General features: G+C 44.9%; 1 protein-coding gene across 2 annotated transcripts; it reads left to right on the forward strand.

Annotated features, from left to right (window-relative positions):
• The first annotated feature begins 1,650 nt into the window (after positions 1 to 1,650).
• LOC137895590 (phosphatidylinositol 3,4,5-trisphosphate 3-phosphatase and dual-specificity protein phosphatase PTEN) lies at positions 1,651 to 9,922 on the forward strand. 2 transcript variants are annotated; one of them, XM_068741079.1, is made up of 11 exons: positions 1,651 to 1,729; positions 4,298 to 4,382; positions 4,654 to 4,698; positions 4,774 to 4,817; positions 4,976 to 5,214; positions 5,566 to 5,707; positions 7,147 to 7,215; positions 7,709 to 7,875; positions 8,484 to 8,564; positions 8,622 to 8,759; positions 8,899 to 9,922. In XM_068741079.1, the coding sequence occupies exons 1-11, from the start codon at positions 1,651 to 1,653 to the stop codon at positions 9,079 to 9,081; spliced, it is 1,272 nt and encodes a 423-aa protein (XP_068597180.1). In that variant the 3' UTR covers positions 9,082 to 9,922. The 2 variants fall into 2 exon arrangements, with proteins under 2 accessions (XP_068597180.1, XP_068597181.1); XM_068741080.1 differs by lacking the exon at positions 7,147 to 7,215.
• The last annotated feature ends 11,895 nt before the right edge of the window (positions 9,923 to 21,817 follow it).

Below are 21,817 nucleotides of genomic sequence, written 5' to 3' on the forward strand. Positions count from 1 at the left end.
CATATTATAGTCACGTGCAGTAATTTAATTATGGCGTGGTGGAAATATGTTTGTACTGCAACTATAATGTTTATTTTGATTTTCACTTTTTTTCCAATTATTCATGTAATAAACTGTCTATAATGCGTATGAAAATGAAATTACATCAGAATTTCCTATAATACAAGCTTTCATATTGCTTTCAGTGTCACATCTAATCAACAGTTAGTACCATTCAATCATGAAACAAAACAAAAAATGTTTAAGTTATATGTTTCATGAATCTGTTCATTGATTGTCTATTGTTTCAGTTTAGTATCAATTCAGTATTTTTTTATTTCTTTTTAGTTTTCGTGCTTTCTCTTTGTTATTATTTATTTATTTATCTAAATTATTCGTATTATTACTGTTATCCTAATTTCTGTTATTTTTTCACAGTGCCGCATTGAAAATGATGTAAATACCGATGTTTATGTCTCACAATTAACAGCATTAATAAAATTCCGGATTAATTTTAAAGAGACTATGTTATGAACGCAATGGATGTGTGTGCGTTGGATTTATGCTGCTTCATTGTAAACATAAAATATTCGTGTATTTATAGATTTATTGTATTTATTTGTTTTCTATATCCTGAAATACGGTTTTAACCACGAAAAATGACATTAAATTCGAAACTTCCCTAATTACAGGCACACGTGATCACTTTGACAGAAGGGAACGTCGCATGCAGATTCGCTTAATCCTTCCGCCAGGGAACGAAATAGCTCAGTATTCACTCTTAACAACGTTAAAACAATTGTTTTTGTCTGTGATTATTGGCTGAGCTCTAACATGTATTATTTGATACATTTTAGTTAATGCTGCATCTTCATTATTAAATCGATCAGTGGAACTATATAGTACAGGCGGAGGGATATTTGTTCTAAAGTCCCAGCCTGCTCTACCTTCTTTTTTTCCTTCGGTGGAGGCCATGATGGGAGCCTGAGAGTTCAGCTGGAGCGAGTGGAAAGGGAAAAGATGATTCCACGGGACGAAATTGTCAATCTCATCTCTGCAGATTTTAATTATTTGCATAAAATGTATTTAGGTTAAGGCGGAGACTGGCACTTTTTCTCGGGCGTTCTTTTTGCAATCCGTGGATGACAATGTTGAACCGTTAGGAGCCTTTTTTGATCGAAAAAAGAGGGTAGCACTAGCTATTGTTGCTAGTTAGCCAGCTAGCTAGCGAGCTAGCTACGTCTAAGTGATTGGATACGGGTTTCTGGAATCGTTGAGTTCTGCCTTTCCGCTCGCAATCGCCGCTGCTGCGATTGCGCCACCAACCAGAGCCGTGTCTGACATTTTAAAGATTTTTTTTCCCTGAGGACAACTGCATGTATTTTCTTTGGGAGTGTTTGCAAGACGAATTTCTGGATTGAAAAAAAAAAAAAAGGTCGGGCCTGCACGGAGGAGCAGCGCAAGGCCCGTCTTTATGGTCCAGAGGAAGCCTGTCTAATCCTGACGACAGCCACTGCTAGCTTGGCTGGCTAGCACGTCTTACGAGGGACCTGCTAATTCCAGAGACCGAGAGAAAGACCAACTGGCTGCCGCATCCACGACCGGACACTCGGCAGCAGAAATCTTGTGTCTCCATCATTGATACGATATAGACTCCTGCCATCCTCTACAATGGCTGCTATTATAAAAGAAATGGTCAGCCGGAACAAAAGGAGGTATCAGGAGGATGGCTTCGACCTGGACTTAACATGTATCCTTTCCCGTGTTTTTCCTCATTTCCACGGAACCCCAGATATCGACTAATAACGTGGAATTGGTGCGTTTTGTACTGTTGGCGGAGCAGTAGCCAGAAATATCTGCGGGGAGTAACGAGAGACGGTTAGCATCCCTGCTACTTAGCTTTCGCGCTAGTCGGTCAGACGGCGCAGCTGGACTGTCATTCAGCCTGGAAGATGGTGGATCTGTCAAACGAGCACGAATAAATGTCGATTAATTTGTGTTGCAAACTACGGGGTGTCGGGCCGGGCGCCCGGTGGCGGGCCTGACCTGGGGGGTGAGAAATGCTCCGTTTTTTTTCAAAGGCAGATATAGAGAATAGTGTACTAATGAATAGTGCGTGTACTTATAAACATACATACACAGTTATGGTAATATTTTATTATAATGCAAAAGGATGGGGGGACAAAACGAGACTCATTGATGTAAGCTTAGACTCACCTGTGTGAGCATCACTCATCTTTATTTATAGAGCTGTTATTTGTCTCCATTTGCTTAACTAATGTCCCATTTAGTAATATTTGGGCCGGTTCCGTAGTGATGTAAACAAAACACCAAGTTGGTCAATTTAGTATTTCTTGCTTGAAGTGGGGCTGCAATAGTGCACGTCTTCATCCGTCGCCATTTAGATGCACAAGCTGATGTGTGACGGTGGGTCTGGTTATGGGTTTGATGGATGCGCACACGACTTCGACATCGTGCACATGCAAAGTTCTCGTGACCATTTTCTAGCTGGGAAAGTGTGATTAGAGTTTGTTTTAACCCGTTTCTGAAAACACTCGGAATTTATTTATTTAAAGAAAAAATTGAGTCAAATGACTCAAAATGAAGATTATTAGAATTTGCAAGCGTGTTAGATTCTGTATGGCATATTATCCCCCCCCCCCCTCCAAAATGGCTCTAATTGTGGACATAAATGTGGTAAATGTGTTTTTTTAGTTATATATTGTCTCTAAAGATGGATTTGAAAGCTGAGTTTAGGCGGAACAGGTTTTAATATGTGGTAAAACGTGTTGTGTGTTTCGGTGGTAGAAGTGCTATGAGCCCCCACTTTGCAGGTTTGTGGGGACCATGCCTTTCAAAATTGGCATTTTGAGCTCAATGCCCTCATTTAATGTGGACGTGGGCTCTTTGGAATTATCTCTATCCTTTTTGGCATGGTGTGTAGCTCTACTGTGGGCTCTCTCCACTTATGTAATGCTGTATCACAGTTCTGGGAATTGACCTCAAAATAGTTACCAGTGATCTTGTATCGGCGCTGCCGGCTGAGTTCTCGCTCTTTCCCGCTACCTTTCTTTCGCTCGTTCTCTGGACTATTCCCACTCTAATTCGTCCTCCCTCTGCTTGCCCCCTTTCCTCTGCTCTCCTCCTTTCCTGTTCCCCCCCCCCACTCCGCCCCGCTCGCTTGCCGGTTCTCACTCTCCCTTTTCCCCTCTTCTTGCTCTCCGTTGTGGATTGGGCATGTGCGTATAGCTGAAGCAGGACTGGCTTAAAGAAAAGGCATGCCTGAAACGTCAGACACACACACACACACACACACACATACACATCACTGTGTGTGTGTTTGTGACGTTTCCCTTTGATACAGCGTTTGATTCAGGATTCTGTTGAAGATATTTGTTGTTTCCCCCCAGGTAATGATTCAAACGGCATTAATCTTAGCTGTGTCAACATTTCGTGTGCTAGCAGGTGTACGGATCGAACAGCGAGCTGCGAACGTGCGCTAGGAAAAGTGTTGTCCTTGTGTTTCAACACTACTTGTGTGTAGGTGTACTAGCAAAGTTGAGAATTGCAGTGAGCCGGACCAGATATGTGTCAAATGTTTTTGACTAGTTGTGATTGAACTCTTTGGGGGGGGGGGGGGGGGGGTATAATTCGCTCAAAATGAAGACATAGCCAATCAGAATTATTGGGCTTGTCTATTTCTGACACCATGGCTCAGGAAGTGTGCGAGAAGGTTGCCCTTTAGTCGGTGGTTCAACTGAAATCCAGCAGCTTATTTCAATGGGCGGACTTCAGTTACAGGTGGGCATGAAGCAGAGCTTAAAATACATGGATGTCAGCTCAATTATTCTTTTCACAGCGACATGCCTTCATGTGCCGCTTTGAGATTGTATGGATGTCGCCGTATGATTGGTCAGGGCTGAGATGGACCACCTCGTCTGATCACGTGAGGCAGTTCTTGCCTCTTTCCTCTTCTTGTGATTCTTTTCCTGTGTTAAATCCGCCAGATATCCAAATTGGCTTGGCTGCTCTTGAAAGGGAGAGATGCTGAACATTTGCAATCCTCCCAAGATAACTGGACTCTAAAAATAAATACAGGTCAAGGAGCAGCGGCTCGCGTGTGGACAGCAGTCACTCTGTCCTCCGCCTGCTTCTCCTCTGTCCAGAACTACACCCTTTTGACTCTCTTGCTACACGTCTTTGCGTTCTAATTGTACTCTAAAGGTGTTTTGAAAGCGTAGGTGGGCCTGCAAGATCTTCGAGATAAAGATGCCGTGCCGGGTGTCTCAGTAAATTGCCTTGACTCCTGACTGACTAGATATCTACCCAAACATCATTGCTATGGGGTTTCCTGCGGAAAGACTTGAAGGCGTTTACAGAAACAATATAGATGATGTCGTACGGTGAGTCGTCCCGTCTCCGCTTCCATCATGGGATTTCTAGAAAAGACAAATGAGACCAAGGACCAACTTAAAATAAAAAAAATAGATTTTGGCTTTTAGATATTTTATAACAGTATCTGTATGGAACCCATTACTTAAATATTCTTATTTTGTCAGGATTATTTTTTAAGACGTGCACAAATATTTCCCGTTCCTTGGAAGAGCCTGCAGGATCCCTCTGATACCCGCTGATCTAATACATTTCTGGCCTTGTGTTCTCTCCCGCAAACAGGTTTTTGGATTCAAAGCATAAAAACCATTACAAAATCTACAACCTGTAAGTGTTACCCAAAATTCTCTTTGTTTTCTCTCTCTGTGCAGCCCCTAAATTATTTTTTTCCCCCTTTTTCAGCTGCATAGAAAGAAACTATGATCCTATGAAATTTAACTCCCGAGGTAGGTGGCTTTCTTTTTTGCCGTATTGCCCTCTTAAATAATGTATCTCAGGAAATGGCCCGTCTTCCTCCCCATCCTGTCTTCTCTGACCTGTCCCGATTTTTCTCCCCCCGCCTCCTGTGCTTCCATCTTTGTGCCTGCAACCTGTCGTGCGTCAGTTGCAACGTACCCCTTCGAAGACCACAATCCTCCTCGGCTGGAGCTAATTAAGCCATTTTGCGAAGATTTGGACCAGTGGCTCAGCGAGGATGAAAATCATGTGGCGGCCATCCACTGCAAGGCGGGGAAGGGCCGGACCGGAGTCATGATCTGCGCCTATCTCCTCCATCGTGGTAAATTCAAGGAGGCCCAAGAAGCTCTTGAATTTTACGGTGAGGTCAGGACAAGGGACAAAAAGGTGAGGTTTATCGATGGCTACTACGTCATTGCAAATCATTGGATCAATTTCTGCAACAACAAAAAAAAAAGGCTGATTTTCATGATTGTTTACGCTGTCATTTAGTCAGCGTGCTGTATTTTCTTTGATAGTTCAACTCTTGTTAAAATATAGCATTTGTCCAAATTCCATTGTCAGGTGGAGGGGGGGGGGGGGTGTGAAAATATTCAGACTAAAGGAGCTGGTCTTTGGAAATGTTTAATTGTTGGTAGAAAGAATACTTTAATGTTATTTTTTTTTTATTGCTTCTAGCCACAAAGACACACAAAGCCATCAGCTGCGCTTAAACTCTAATCATTTGTGACCATGCAGGGAGTGACGATCCCGAGCCAGCGGCGCTACGTCATCTACTACAATCACCTGCTGAAGAACCATCTAGATTACAAGCCAGTGCCGCTGCTCTTCCATAAAATGGTGTTTGAGACTCTCCCCATGTTCAGCGGGGGCACCTGCAGTGAGTCACACTCCTGTTCAACTTTAACTCCAGGCCGTGACGTGGGCACGCGCGGCACCGTTCGGGTCGAGCGAGCGCCTCGGACGCAGCGTGCGCTTTGTCGGCCTCGCCCACGCTGCAGTCGAGCGCCACGGGTCCGTCTGCGGCAGACCTGCAGCGGGTTTACGGAGCCGAGGGAGGGGTCGCCGCATCCTCTGCATTAGTTTTGGCCTTGGAACTCACGAGGGATGATTCTTATTGACCTAAACGTTTTCTATACTCGGTGAAATTGAAAAATGCACCACTGTGTTAACTCACAAATCTGCTGAAGCATATATATATATAATCTGTTTTAACATTTAATGATTATCTAACGTAACACAAAGAGATGTGATTTAAGAATGTAAGCACCGTAAATATCTGTCTCATCACTCGTGGAGGCTAAAACATTGTTCATGAAATAATTGGTTTGATTATGGAATCGTTGCAGCGTGCTGCCCCAGCGGTGGCGGTCCTGGGGATGCCGTTTTCTTCCCGACCTTCACCCTGTTTTATAGGGGTCACTTAGTTTAACAAGGGGGGGTAGGTCCTTCGGGATCATTTGGATGAAGACGCGGCTGCTACTAAAAAAAAAAAGTCTTCTTAAAGCAGGCCAGCATCGTGGGGCACAGATTTTTTTTAAATGTTGCTGTAAGAGCGATCGATCGCAGCAAGTAACCTGCGACCCAGTAAAAGAACTGCTCCGTTGTATTTGAACGAGCAGCATCGCAGTACTTGAGTGTTAATAAGTCAGTGCGAGTATTTTCTCAACGCTGCAGGTTTGCTCGCGGCTCAAATGGTCCCACTCGATTGTAGAATGTCGTGTAGAATTATCATTAATATTGGATGCAATGTAATTTTTCATGTTTCCAAGCTAAATTTTCTGACTTCCTTCCTGCTTTATGTCCGTGTTTTCTGAATGCATTGATTCTGTCGCTGAATAGGATCCAGTTTTGTAGTTTAAAAGCTGTTTATGGTCAAATAATGCCGTTGTTCTGTTCAGGGGTGCTCACCAGCTATGCTGTGCTTGTATCTGAAGCATGTCTTCACTGCTGCCGCTTCTTAAGCCTAACACCTGACGGAGCCGAGCAGCCACAACCGCATTGATTCTTCTTTCTTCATAACTCTCACTTTATAATGTCATTTTTTTCATAAAAAAAAAAAAAGGCCCTATTCTGAGTTCGTCTGTACATTCACGCGTCACCGTTGTCTTGCCTCGGGTGTCAGCTCACCTCGGCAGTTAATTTATAAAGCATCAACATAAGTTGCATTCTTTTGTTAAATTCACTATTATTCACTATAAATCCCCCCCACCCCCCATTTGTAGCTGGGGGGTGGAGTGCTCGTGTGTTTGTGCCTGCTGTGCTTGTCAGGCGACTGCCAGGCCCCCGTTTGTGATCATCTCCTTCTCTCTCTCTAAGGGGACAGTACCGTTAAAAACAGGAGCGAGCCGACCCCTCAGGGCTTCAAGAAAGGGAATTGGCATTGGGGTAAATGAGCCTTTTATCCATTGTTGTAATTATATCACTTATTTTGTATTGATATGGCCCCAGAGACGTAGGAGTGGTGTAAAGCAGACGGGACCAGCTCACAGATTTATGGGCTGTCCGATTCATGCCCGGCCTAGAAGGTTGTAGTTCCATAGGCAACGCGTGGCGCCGGTCCAAGACCGAACCGGGCCGGTCTGTCAGAATAGGGTCCTGTGTCTGTGGTTGTGGGTCTCTTTGGGTGTTATATTTGAAGCTGTCTTACTTTCCCTTTCTCCTGCCTAAGTTAAATTAGAATGTTTTGTACTTACTCGGTTGGGGGGGGGTTGATGGTGTGCTGTCTCCTTTGTCAAATCTGTGTAATAACACTAGTAATCCTGCCTTGTTCTCGTTTCATTTCTGTCACATTTTTTCCTTGCGTTGTCTATCTCTGCCACTCACAAATATCACCGACCCCCGACCCCCCCCCCCTGTGCGCCGTCGACGCTCTTTCCAGATCCCCAGTTTGTGGTTTACCAGCTGAAAGTGAAGATTCACACGTCGAACCCCGCTCACACGCGGCGCGAGGACAAGCACATGGTTTTCGAATTCCCCCAGCCGCTGCCCGTCTGCGGCGACATCAAAGTGGAGTTCTTCCATAAACAGAATAAGATGATGAAGAAGGTTGGTAGTGGTGTGTGTGTGTGTGTGTGTGTGTGTGTGTGTGTGAGTTTATGGGGTTTCATTGTCGCGTCACTTGATTGGTCCTGACGGATCTGTTGGTCAATAAGAGTCATTTACAGAAAACATAGATGCATATTTTAAAACAAATTCTCCAAATCATATTTTTGTCACCTAAAGATTGTTCATCTTTGAAGCATAGCTGCCATACCTTATTCTATAGTTGCCAAACTTTAGACCCACATCATCTAGATGCTTTGTGACCGTTTGATGTTGACACTAATTTAGTTTTTTGTTTCCATAGAAACATGTAGTTTCTGTTGGCTGAGATTTTTAATTTTTTCTAGGGTATGTCTGTAAAACTCTACTTTTTTCTTTCCTTTTTTTACCAACCTTTACACAGAAATTAACTACGATTTGTAGCAGTTTCTTTTTAAAATATTTGTTTTTTCATGAAAAGCGGATTTCAAGGTGTCCGAATGTCATTTCCTCCATAGCATGTATAAAAAAATAATGCATCTTGAGCCAATATGTAACTGTAAACGTTAACAGTTTGTTTTAGTAGTATTTTCCTGAGTGTCCTCATTAACTGTTTCACCGCTGCCCTCCAGGACAAAATGTTCCACTTCTGGGTGAACACCTTCTTCATCCCCGGACCAGAGGAGAGCAGGGAAAAGATGGAGAACGGGGCAGTGAACAATGCAGAGTGCCAGCAGGTGGTACCGGCAACGGGCCAAGGCCAGCCACAGAGTACCGAATGCAGGGACAGCTGCAAGGAAACCGGCAGGGAGAGCGACGGGGAATACCTCATCCTGACGCTCACGAAGAACGACTTGGACAAGGCCAACAAAGATAAAGCTAACCGCTACTTCTCACCGAACTTCAAGGTAAAGGTTTCATTTGGCTATTGGCCACATTACAGATGTGTTACTGCGTCTGCAATTTATGGACGGCGCCGTGGTGTTTGTGTCTTTGTCTCTTTTCCAAACTGCTCAGACTGAATTTAGCCTTGATGTGCAATTCCAGGTGAAGTTGTATTTCACGAAAACCTTGGAGGAGCCCAACTCTGACGCAAGCACTTCAGCATCTGTCACCCCGGACGTTAGCGACAACGAGCCAGACCATTATCGATACTCTGACACCACTGACTCTGATCCGGAGAATGAACCTTTCGACGAAGAGCGTCACACGCAAATCACAAAAGTGTGAACTCTTTTTAAGCAGGAAAAGAAGAAATTATACACCAGAGAAAAAAAAAGGAGAACACTTGAATATAACTCAAAAGAAGAACCTTTGTCCCCCCCCCTCCCCCCCAGACGGCAATAGAATATCACCATGTCAAATGCCAATTATAGGGAAAAAAAGATAAATATCCTGACCAATATATTGTTTATTTTAATTTTATTTTCCTTTGGCATGGCCATGTACCATGTGCAAGCTTTTGACACTGTTGCCCCATGGGAAAAGGTGCTGTAGCTATCAAAGTGTGTTTATATATATGTATAAATACATATATATTTGCGCGCGCACACACATACCCACATGTGTATGTGTATATACATATATACATGCATATATAACAAACTTTTTGTGTCAAAGACAATGGTAAGAGTACCACAATCAGGAGACGGGAGTTGAAATGTGGGAGAAGATAGACTGATATGCTAGGACTATGCTGCTCCTTCTCCTGTCTGAACCAAGGCCAGTGCTGCAGTCACTTTGTTTCACGCCCCCCCCCCCCCCCCCCCCCAGAAGTCCTCATCTTTTACTCTCCCTCCCCTCCATTCTCTCCTCCTTTACTGTGAATGCTTCTTGTGCTCTTTGCAGGCTGTCTCACGTGACTTTTGGTCTTTGTGCAGTGCAAACTGCATGCAGGCAGTGGGTTGGGGGTGGGTGGCTGGGTGGGGGTTATGAAGAGGCTGCGATGATGTCTAAAGCATTGCCATTCCTGTTCCCACTGTGTATACGTTAAATTATGCAGAACAAGACATCCCATGTAATTGTTAATGTTTTTTTTTATCCTAAGATAATAAAAGTATAATACACAAAACTGCAGGGAGACGCGTGTTTGCAATAATGTTAGCACTCCTGTCAAAGGTGAAATGGGGACTTACTTGCACGTATTTCGATTGGCATCCAGTCCTATTAAATATATGCAGTGCTCGTCTTAAAAGGACGCAGCATTTAGATGTGCTCGGGGTTCCCCGGTGCTTTGAGGCTGGCTCAGAAGTGACATCAGAGGGTTATGTAATATTCTTTGTTTGTTCTTGGCAGATGGAAAAAATAATTTCAACTCAGTCATCAGAGGTTTGTACGGTCTAATTTAATACAGAAATGTAGCTTGAATTTGAGACTGAAGGTTAATGTCGATGCTTCTGCTTCCTGCTTTAAAGGTCAGCGTTGCAAATCAAGGTGGGGGGGGGGGGGGGGGCTGTGGACGGAAGCATTACTAAGGTTAAACGGAGCAGCATCTAAGTGTCTACCTGTGGCAGCGGTTGGTGTGAAAATGTGAACCGTTTGGAAAATGACAATTTGCTTTCCTCATAATTTCAGTCCACAGAATTGATCTTTTACTGAGCAGTTTGAGGACGGGAAATCGTTTTAAGCATTTCGCAAAGGAACAATTTCCTGAACATTGAACTGAGTAAACGAAAAGAAAAAAAAAAGGCTTTAAGATCTGTGAGCTGAAAACAGCCTGACTCCATACCAAGCTCAGCGCTCCGTGCCTAAGCTGCTGCTGGTTGATCAAGGTGCGAGGAAAAGGCCGCCAACGCCATGAGATGAACTCGAGGCTTCGATGGACGGGTCTGCTCCACCGGCAGCATCGTGCAAATGAAAGAGTAATGGGATTATCTACCATGTCGCTGTGATACGAGTGGCTAGACCCTGACTGAAGCATGGGCCGCTCTCCTGATAATAAAATAAAATATGAATTAAACATATACAAAGTCCCTCCTCCCTCCAGATGCAGGCAGTCGCATAATCCCCATCTGCTCCATGAAGACTCAGTCCCCGGCCCCGGGTCTCTGTGCTGATAGAGACATCAAAGCCAACCGGTGCAGTGTCAAATGAGGCGGGGCCCGACGATAACGGGCGGAGAGTAGAGGGGAGATGCCTCCATTAATAATGAATGTGCTGTGCTGGGTGGAGACCCAGAGAGACCCCGGGCAGGCGGGACACCAGTGGAGAAGCAGCATCTGAGATGATCTAGATTAGAACATCGATTCCTCAACAAGATGTGCATTTGCTTTTTCCTTTTACATAAAAAACAAAAAACAAACACTTGATTGGAGACACAAATGGAGAAATAGATGTTTGAGAAATCTGAGCTGTTTGAGGGTTTCACACCTTAATTCCAGGCTAAAAATAAAAATAGGGATTCTGACATGAACCGTAGATCAATGTGGCTTCACTTTGTCTTCAGTCGAGAGCCAATGTCGTTAAACGATAGATCAAAGTGGAGTAATGAGATTATTATGGGATATCACACGTTGCGTCTAAAGCATTGAAGCCTGGATATGTAGCACAATTATTTTTCTCTTTGTCACACAGCAGCCCCAATCAGACAAACCGAAGCAGGGCCGTTTCACATTTTTGGTCGCCGTGCCGCTGAACCCTCCTGAAAAGAGAAGGCGAGGAATCGGAAGGCGTTATAACGTCAACCTAGTTCCTCCTAACGTTGACTCACATCAGTAATTACCATGCGAGGATCGGCTCCAGATACGACCCCTGACCCGGTGATGGATGAAGATGAATGAACTCATCACTCGCACTGGTGTCCTTCCATAGGGCATGAATTAAAGTACTGGCTGGGGGGGGGGGGGGGGGACAACTAAAGAGAGATTTAAGCATCGTATTATGTCCAAATGAGGAGGTGGGGGGGTGGGGGGTAGGTTCTGGGGGTCAGTCTGGCCTACAAAGAGAAGATAAGCCCAAGCTGGTAACCCCATTTCCCTTCCATCTGTTGGTAGCTTGACTGCACTCGCCAGGCCCTGACATCCCATCCCCCAAACCCTCTCTCTGGCTCACTGCACAGCTGTGTTGCGTTTGGATTAGGCCAAGAATAAAACAGGAAGTAGAAATTAAACAAAAGCCTGAACACACACACGCACGCACACACACACACAGGCAGTGTAGGTTACCAAGGCCTCTGTTGCAACAGGAGTGATAGCCTGTGGAGATAAAAAAAAGAAAGAAAAAAAGAAAGAAAGAAAGTGCACACACCCACATTTGTAGACCGTTGCACTTAAATATACTACAGCATGAACAAGGTCATTCTTTGCCTCCCACATGATTCCAGGCAGGACGGCAGGCGCAACATTTCTGCATGCCCACTCTCAAGCTCACGCTTATGGTCTTCTTACATGCAAAGAGCCTCTCCTTATCTTCACGGTGGTCTGCTGATGAGGGAAAACCAGCAAACGCTCCATCAGTCCCGGAGCATGCCGGCGTCATGATCCTAATATGGGAGTACGTGCAAACAATATAGTCATAAAGCACGTGATTTTGGATGAGATAAAGTTGTGATTATTTTGCATTCACTCTCATTATCAAGCGAGGTGGTTCAATAGCACAGGCATGTAAACACCCCCCCTATTTAAAAAGAAAAAATGAATCCACTGAATTCAAGTTGGAATAACACCCAGCGTTTGTTGAAAGAATATTAAGAGGAATAATAAAGCCGTTCCTGCTTTGGTTTTATGATACAAAGATATGGGTTCATCTCTTGGGTAAAACTTCAAATATATATATAGTTTGACTCAAAAAAACAAAAAACAAAGCACCAACCTTAACCCTTGCCCTGCACCGGTGCACAGGAACTCTGAAGGAGGAAGTGGGGAAGGAGAAAGGACGTGATTGAAAACAAGTAGAGCAGCAGAGGCGGTTTATCTGGCGAGATCGACTTGGTGGAAATCCACTTTAGTGCTTCTCGTCATGACTTGGACCAACTTTTAATGAACATACAGTAAATGATTTCACATGCTACTCGACTGCGAAGACCTGAGTCACCTCATGAGTCACACGAGCTCCGTGTGTGTGTGTGTGTGTGCGTGTGTGCGTGTGTGTGCGTGTGTGTGCGTGCGTGTGTTTGCGTAGACATGGATATGCCGGCATGCTCGTCAGTGTGTGTGTTTATGTGTCTTCATGAATAACAGAAGCACATGGAAACATTTAGTGCATTGCTGTCGCCGCAGACCCCTCCCCTTCCTAAACACACGCACCCACTCAAACACATAAACGCACACCGCTTGTGTGTGTGTGTGTGTGTGTCTGTTGTACTAAATGATCGTCCACACACACAGTCAGAGGTGATGCACTCGTTGTACGACAGGAACCTCAGCGTGGTTCTCTGTGACAAAGCGAGCTGTTCTCCTGCTGCAGGGCTCTCGTGTGAACTTGTGCGCTCCTGAATATCCACATTTATCAGACTTTACTCTGACAGGCTTTGTTCTCTACCTGACTTTTACCCTGAAATCTTAGAACGGGGGTAATCCATCCCCCCAAGCCTCCTCCTCCTCCTCCTCCTCTACCTTGCTCTCATCCCGTTCCATCTCGCGTCATTAGGAGGGTAATATGAGGCCCATGGCTGCCGATGACAGCCCCTAATCCTCACGCTGATGGCTGACAGTCAGCCGCGCTCCTCTCATCCCTGCCACATCCGTATACGCCAAGAACAAGGGCGGTAGACACAAGCAGGCCAGATGATTCTCTTTGGCTGGTCCATCACGTCCTTTTGCTCTCTCTCTCTGGAGCGGCTGCCCCTTATGGATGTTTGTGTCGGAGAGTGAACGCTGGAGAAGAACCTCCCGAGCTAAAGTAGCCCAGATAGGCCAGCAGTGCCTTCGCAGATGAGATTATTGAAGAGGTCGATGCTCACCTGCTTCCCTGCATGGTTTACATTTAACCTGTCATTCTTCTCTGCAGAAGTGCAGGGGGGGGGGGCGGGTCTAATGGATGTCAGTCACAGTGGCAGGTAAGTGTGGGCCATCCTTTCATTTAGGACCTGCCATTCAGCCAGACAGAGCAGACAGAGCTTTTTAAAAGTGCTTTTGATTTGACAGAATTCAGTGGGGGGGGGGGGGGGGGAGGGGGGGTTGAGGGAGGGATTAGGATTATCAGATGTTCCCCTTCAAACACCAGGGTAGATAGGGCATAGTCACACCATGCTGATGGCAAATTCATAGATGAATAGAACGAGCGTGTGCCGCTTCAGATAACGCGCTGAAGCGCCCCATTTCATAAATAGTGAAGAAGGTGTCCTTCTCATGAACCCAGCTGTGAGGATCTCTTGGCACACGCACGCACACACACACACACACACACACACTGAGTAGCCGAGAGGGAGGCAAAAGCATATTGCGGCCATGAGAAAGGTTTAAAACATCATCGCTCTAATCTGGGCGCACAAAGCCAGCTACAGATTATGGCTCTGCCTCTCAAGTGATTCTCCCATAGATCAAGTTTAGATGACCCCCCCCCCCCCCCCACCCCGACTAACACCCTCAGAGACGGGCGCTCTTAACCCCAAACAAACACTGATAGCCATCAAATGAGAACACACAGCGAGCACGCACAACATTGACTGCTCTGATCCACAAGCATCCAAAAAGACACACAAACACACACACACACACACACACACAGAACATTCACAGCGCACGCTCACAACTGTAGACAATCATAGATAAACACTCAGGCTTCTGTCGGTTCCACTTCTGGCTGAGACAAGAAAAGGGGTTAGGCAGCTAACAGGTTTTTAGGAAGGCATGACAATTGTTGGAGAGAAGCGGGAGGGGGGGGGGGGGGGGGGGATCCTTGTCACGGTCACAGAGCCCACCGAAAGCGAGGAAAAGTTATGGCATCATATAAAGGAGCAAATACAAGTGTGATAAAGTGCATGTTGGTGAATATATTTTATTTAAAGCTTCTCTATTTGTTGATCAAAACCTCAATCATATTGACAGTAGAAAGAAACTATAGCTCTCTGGTGCAGCAACAAATTGAAGTACACCGTGTACTTTACTGTATTTAGAAAAACGGCTCTCATTTATATTTAAGTGGAAATATGCACCATTGAAAGCTATCGACATCGAACTCAAACTTAACCTTGGAAAAAGCGAAACTGGAGCAAAGTGAATAACAGGAGAGGAACGAGTTCGACTCACCGACACTCGCTGAAAAGTCATTCTTTGGTGTCACAGGCATGTTTTACTTTTTGCCAAGTTTCACCTGACACTTCGCCGAGGCCTCCGACTAATTTTTACGTAGAGCATATCTGTCAGAATCTTTTAGCACACTTTCCAATTGCCAAGTTCAACCACTCAAACCGCATGGAAAATGTCCCCACACCCTTACATAACGGTTTTGTGTGTGTCTGTGTGTGTGTGTGTGTGTGTGTGTGTGCATGTGAGAGAAAGAGTCAAGAAGAGAAGGAGTGAGAGCACACCCTGATGTTTCCTGTCCCCGAATAATGACCAGTGGCTCCCGTGTGCATGAGTGTACAGCTAATACACGACACCATTTATGGAAAAGTGCCAAAAGTCTTTAATCCCACATGACACAGGAACTTGTTACGGGGGGGGCTCATGTAGCCCAGATGTTGAAACACAAACGTGACACATTCAAATAAATGTCAGCACATCTGGGATGTGCAGCCGGCGTGAGACTCAGCTGGAGGGGAGGGAGTTACAGTACGAGCTAAAGTGAAAGTCGAAAACATCGGATCACACCTTAAAGCTCCCGTGTGTAGGTGTGTGTGTGTGCGTGTGTGTGTGTGTGTGTGTGTGTTCTGCAACACATGAAGACATTTATGATTTAGGCTTGAATTTCTTATATTTTTTTTTACGACACTAACGGCTATTTTCTGTAATATGGCGTAAGCTCGCCATTTGCGCCTCACAATTAAGCCAGCATCACACCCTTCCCGAATGATAGCGACCGTGACAGAGGCTTCCATCAGATAAAACATGATCAAGTACCGAGGCTTCGGTCCACTTCCTCTGTGATTTCCAGAGAGAGCGTGCTCACGCATGTGCGTAAAATGTGTGAGGCAGAAAGAGCCTATACTGCATGTGAACACTCACCGTTACCACCGTGTGATTCACAACCTCCTCACTATTGTGCACCGACAGTGCAGGAGTGAAAAGTGCAAACCCTGCAGCTCGCCGCCTGTCTGTGAACTACAGCCGGAGTAAAAAGTGTCCAAACCCCCACTGTGCATTAGAGTAAAAGGCACCATTTGAAGATTGAGCTTTTTAAACTGCGGTGACATTTAGTCATTGCAAACAGTGAATAGATACATAAAAGGTGTATTTTGCAAGTGAGCTTTGAAATACTTTAATTGCGCCACCAACTGTAACTGCGTAGTGTGTATCTGTGTTTGTTTTTGTAGTATTTAAACTTGATATTATATTATTTTTCTAATGTTACGTTGCATCAATATTGGTTTTATTTTTATTTGTATTGTTAAATTTGTATTGTTAATTGTGGATGATTTATGTAGGAAGAACTTTCAACGGAAACAAGACCGCAAGGGCTTTTTTGAAATGCTCCTCTTAGACAGGATGTTTGACTTTATTTGTAACATGCTACTGTGTGACTGTACTTGTACTCTAACATTCTATCTAATAAATATATTCATTCATTCATTCATATTCATATTCATATAGCGTGCAATTTGCATGTAGTAAGTCAGCTTTTCTGAATTATGTACCTCCTATATATGTGCAAACTTTCTGGGTGCATGCAAACATGTATATATCTATATGGCTCACACGCTGTGGAGCTTAGGAGCGGGCCCGCTCTCGACCTCTGGTGCCATCTGCCAGTGACAGGGCAGAAACTCAAATCAGATGCAGTCAGATAATACACCGTACTCGCTCCATCCGTTAGAGCAGCCTACAGAAATAAACTAGGTCAGACAGACCATCAGCCAGCTGTGTGTGTGTGTGTGTGCGTGTGCGTGTAATAAGGCACATGCGCCTCTCTTTGTGTTGGGAGACAGCTATACGTGTGTGTGTGTGTGGGGGGGGGGGGTTAGTTATCACCGAGGGTTTATAACATCCTTACTTGTGATGCTGAACATTGAACAGTCACAAGTAACGTGACAAACGGCGGCTCTCCTAGGCCTGGAAGACAGGAGCCGGGTGACAAATGAAAGCCCCCCCCCAGGCTGAAATTAGCCACATCCAGAGTGCAACTGTTAGGCGGCGTATTAACCACCCAGCAGGGTGATGCAACGGAGAGGCAACGCTGGCGTAACACAGACAGATGCGTCCTCCTCTCTCATATCACCGCGACGCCTCTGAATTATGAATGAGGCCCGTGCAAAACGCTTCTTCTCTTCTTCGAGCTCACAACGTAGTGTTTGTTTTGGTTAATGCTGCAGTCTTTCATAGTCTCTGCTGGTTGTACTAAATATATCTTAGATAAAGGTTTTTGCAGTATTTGCATGGTACTTTTAACCCCCCCCCCCCCACACCCCACCCCACCCCTCATCTGAGGGTGGAGTGCAGCGAGCTCCATGGCGTTTAGGTGCTGATCTGATTGGTTATGTATTTGCGCAAGTGATTCATATTACAGGGAACAGGAATATTTTATAATCCTGTAGTTGATCAGTTTAAGGCTCATTTTGTTCCTTTATCCGCTGCAGCAGAGTCTCGGTTGTGTTCTTTCAAAAAATTCTTACCGCTCTAAAACCTGTGACTTATTAAATGAGAGTATATTTACTAGCAAGACTAAATGCACAGTGAAGCAGGTCGCTAGATTTAAATGTGCTATTGCTGCAGGAAATGAATCTAAATGAATTCAGGCTACTTTCACTCCTTTCTGCTGTGATAAAAAGGCAGCCGTTTCAGCTGAATAATAAATGACTTGCACGCCTTTCAGAATCATTTCAAACGTCGGCCCTCTATTTATAGACACCGATACATTTCACTCTTCGGCTAACTTTCCCTGTTTTCTCTCTTCCTCCAACTGATTTCAGACTCAGATTATACATTCGGCCACAAGGGAGGGTCAATGATTGTCATTTCCTGCAGATTGGTCCTCTTTGACCGAACGAAGGCTCCACTCCCTGAATTCTCTCACGTTCCCCTGAGATGTGTGGAGCCGCTTGAGCGACTGTGTTGTCGGTGTGCATGAATCTGTGTGTACGTACGACAGTTCCTGATGTGACATGTGTCTGCAGGCATGTGAAGGCGATGCGCAAAGTTAGGCGAGAAGGTAACATGAGACGAAAAGGTTAATATTTTCCAGGCTAGTGAGTGGGAGGTGAAAGCTTTGTACGGCCATGAGTGTCAGTGGTACACGTGTGTGTGTGTGTGTGTGCGTGTGTGTGCGTGTGTGTGCGTGTGTGTGCGTGTGCGTTACATAACACATTTATGTGTATTTTCTGCGTGGGTGAATGGGAGAAGTTTCTTGTAAGATGTGTATTCAGAAAAGAGGTTTCATTAGTGGGTTTGGTTTGCCTGTTTGCTTCTTTTTTTTTTTTTTTTTGAAAAAGTGAAATTTGTTGGGTTAGATATTTGTTGAGAATCCACCGAAATGTAAGCGTTTTATTATCAAACATGCACGTGGACCTGGTGACCTGCCAAAGCTGGAAAAACGAGTTGAACAAGCATGAAACAAAGACGATCATCTGCCACAGGTGTATTTAATTCAAGTAATAAAGTTAGGGTGTGTCTATTCTTGTTTCTTACGTATGCAAAAAACAAACAAACATTAAACTTACTCACAGAATGAGCTTAAATTCAATTTGTAATAATTGAAAAGTTCCTACATAGCCAACGGAATCACTTCAGCACTTCATTGCTGTGCGTAAAAAGTTTGGACAGTCGACCAGACGGAACAATCCAGAACCAGGATTGACATATCCAGCAGGATCCAGCTCACAAACAGCTTCAAATCAGCCATCTATGCAGCAGCAGAGACGAGATGAAATCCAGAGGCGACCTATAGATGCCAGAGCAAAAAAAAAAAAAATCATCTTAGGCACGGTGTTTAGTTTCTGGACGAGATTCCATCACAGAAATGAGCCGGCCACGCTGAGGCCAGACCTAAATCACATAGAAAACTGTAGGGTTGGAACCTCCTCCACAGACTCCAAGAGGAGGAGGAGGGGGGGGGGGGGGGATTACTGCTGTAATCAATACGGATTGATATTAATTTTGTAAAGTGACAAATACAATCGCTTCATTGTAATGCAACACAAATTAACGAAGCAACATTGCAAGTCAATTACAAATGCGTAGGCTGAGCCACTGGGGGGGGGGGGGCTGCAGACCTACACCTTGGGCGGGGTCATTGCCAATCATTTCAAATGACCCTTTAAAGAAGGGACGCTATCCTCTCTCAACAAAAAAACTATTCTTGCCAAAATGCTTGGTTGGGAGCAGCTGTCAATCACTTTTTAATTCAGCAAATTACCTCGCAGTGTGATATGGAGGGCGGTGCAAACCAATCCGCTGGGGTTGTCATGGGTCACTCATCAAATTTGAATACTTTTCTCTTGAGAAAGTAATCATAGTCGATTCCGATTATGTGATTATTATTTAAAAAAAAATCCAATAATGGCTTTTAGAATATTATGCCGATGCTGTCAGCGACGCCTCGGCTCCAGGCCCCCAGGAGACGCTGTAATTATTTAATCGATCCAGCTGGCTCCTCTCGGTGGAAAAGACTGTTGAGTTGCCTCCAGACCTCTGAGCGCCTCGCCCGAGCCGAGCCAACCTGCAGAGGAAACTTCCTTGGCACCGTTCTAAGCAATCTGAGGCCAAAATGAGTCACGAGTCTTTACGATCACATGGGGAAAAGTGCTGACAGTGTTGGAGACGCTGCAGCAGCTTCTCCTTTAGGCCTGCAACACAGAGATTTCAGTTGCTTAGCAAAAATTATTGCTTTGTGTCTTTTAGGAGTAGTTATTATGAACATCGATATGAATAATTCAGGTGAACCAGTTAGCCCCAATGGTGTAATGCTGGGAATATATTTTTATAGTTCCGTTTACATAAGCGGTCTACATACCTCTCTCTCTAAAATGATGAATAAATATGATTATAGAGACTCGTAACACAGAGAATCAAGGGGGTGGAAATGATCTTCGGATTCCAGGCATGGGTGAGAAGGTCAGGCGTAAAAAGGAGGTTTGGAGGCGCACCTTTCGAAGGAGCCAGCTGTTTTAGGTAATTGCTTCCTCCTGTTTGTGTTATTTTTGCTCCTATTCCTGCCCTATTGCGCTTTGGTGATGTGTGTCTCATGTCCCTTCTGGCTATGGTGCAGACGAAGGACTGGGATTGGTGGTTTGACTCTCAGGTGAGAGGACAGGTGAGGTCTGGAGGGGATGAACCAGCCTACTCCTGCTGCTTCTGCTCTGTTTGGATGATTCCAATACCAATAGTCTCAATACTCCTCCCTTTAATGGGTATTCAGCCGCTGTTTTTCTTGCCTTGCCGAAGTGAAACAGAACAGCCAATTTGACACGTTTCTCCATTGTCTCTACTTCCAGATAGTAAATTGCTTATCTCAGCCAAATCCCCCCTAGATGTGAGATTACTACCCGCCCCCCCCCCCCCCCCCCTGCCCCCTTTTGCCCACTGACATGCTGGTCTTAAACTAAGCCGACAATAGGAACTGGGTTTTTTTGGGGGGGGGGCGGATCTCACAGGCCTACTGTCTAGCCTAGCTGCAGCTACAGGCTGTGCATTAGTACATCATGTGTGGATGCCTGTAACTTTTGCTCGGAAAGATCAAATACGGTACAATTTTGTTTTTGATGATTTGGAGTTGAACGTGATCCTTAACGTTAGCGTATGGCAAAAAGTACAATCCCGCTGCTCATGCTTTTGCAGGTTGTACAATATGCAGCAGAACTAAAAAATAATAATACCAAACTTGCTGCTGAGCATTCCCCCCCCCCCCCCCCCCCGAGACCTGCGTCATCGGCACAGAGGTTATTTCCTGTAGTTGAAGAGCAGCATGACTCTCTTCCTGTTCAGTGTGAGAAGAAGCAACAGGCCGTTTCTGCTGCTCCGGTTACAATGCAGAAAAGCAGCTAGCGTCAGATGATGTCACCCGTTATTAGTTATTTCCTCTCCAATACGTTCAAGATATCCTGAATAAATACGTCCCGGTCGAAGTTATTTCAGCGACTATGGTTCCAACATAAAAAAAACAAACCTTGACAGACTGGCTCCCTTAATAGTGAATATTTTGAGTAATTCTCTTCAAATTGAGAATAAATGTCATCATTGCTACGTTTAAATGTCAAAGTCACAACAATATAGCCACTCTGTGAAGACATTTTAAACGACTGCTACGCAGTTCCTGCTGTTTTTAACTTTGCTTTCACTCTATTGTTCTTATTTTCCTAAATGAGTGTATATTGTGTCTGCAGCTACTGGAATCTATGAAACACACTACAGTGTCGTGCAACGTTATTGAACTTCAGCTCCATTGATGCCACCGCTGACACCGCCTCTGCTTCTGGCGCTGCTTTTACCCGAACACAAGAGATGCTGCCTTTCTCTTCTCCGACTCATCTCTCCTCTTCTGTGTCCCTCCCTGGGGAAGGTCTGCAATGTGCTCCCTTCCAGCAGCCTCCTCCTCCCAACAACAAAAACATTGTTTCATTCCATTTCATTTTCCCTCTCCTCCATCTCAGCGGAGCTATTAACGTCGCTGCATTCTGCTTGTGATGCAGGGGCGATGGAAACGGGAACGCGACTCGCCGTGGGGTGTCTCTCCATGCAGATGAAATGCGTGAAACGCTTTACGCTTCTCTGGTAGCAGGTTTTCAGATATTGGGGTTTATTGCAGTACAAAAGAATGGAGGAGGGTATAGAACTCTCAGTGCGGCCTAATGGTAAAGTGTTAATATAATATGAGCACATACAGCATTAGCCTATTTCCCTACAGATCAAGTGCATGTGCCAAGAAGATCGTAGCA

The sequence above is a fragment of the Brachionichthys hirsutus genome, chromosome 7 (genome assembly GCF_040956055.1).
Source record: "Brachionichthys hirsutus isolate HB-005 chromosome 7, CSIRO-AGI_Bhir_v1, whole genome shotgun sequence".
In the NCBI taxonomy this organism is placed as follows: Eukaryota; Metazoa; Chordata; class Actinopteri; order Lophiiformes; family Brachionichthyidae; genus Brachionichthys; species Brachionichthys hirsutus.

Coding starts and splice junctions, on each gene's coding strand:
- LOC137895590 (XM_068741079.1), top strand. CDS start 1,651: ATGGCTGCTATTATAAAAGAAATGGTCAGCCGGAACAAAAGGAGGTAT. Junction 1,730..4,297: donor CTTCGACCTGGACTTAACAT/GTATCCTTTCCC, acceptor CTGACTGACTAG/ATATCTACCCAAACATCATT. Junction 5,215..5,565: donor TCAGGACAAGGGACAAAAAG/GTGAGGTTTATC, acceptor GTGACCATGCAG/GGAGTGACGATCCCGAGCCA.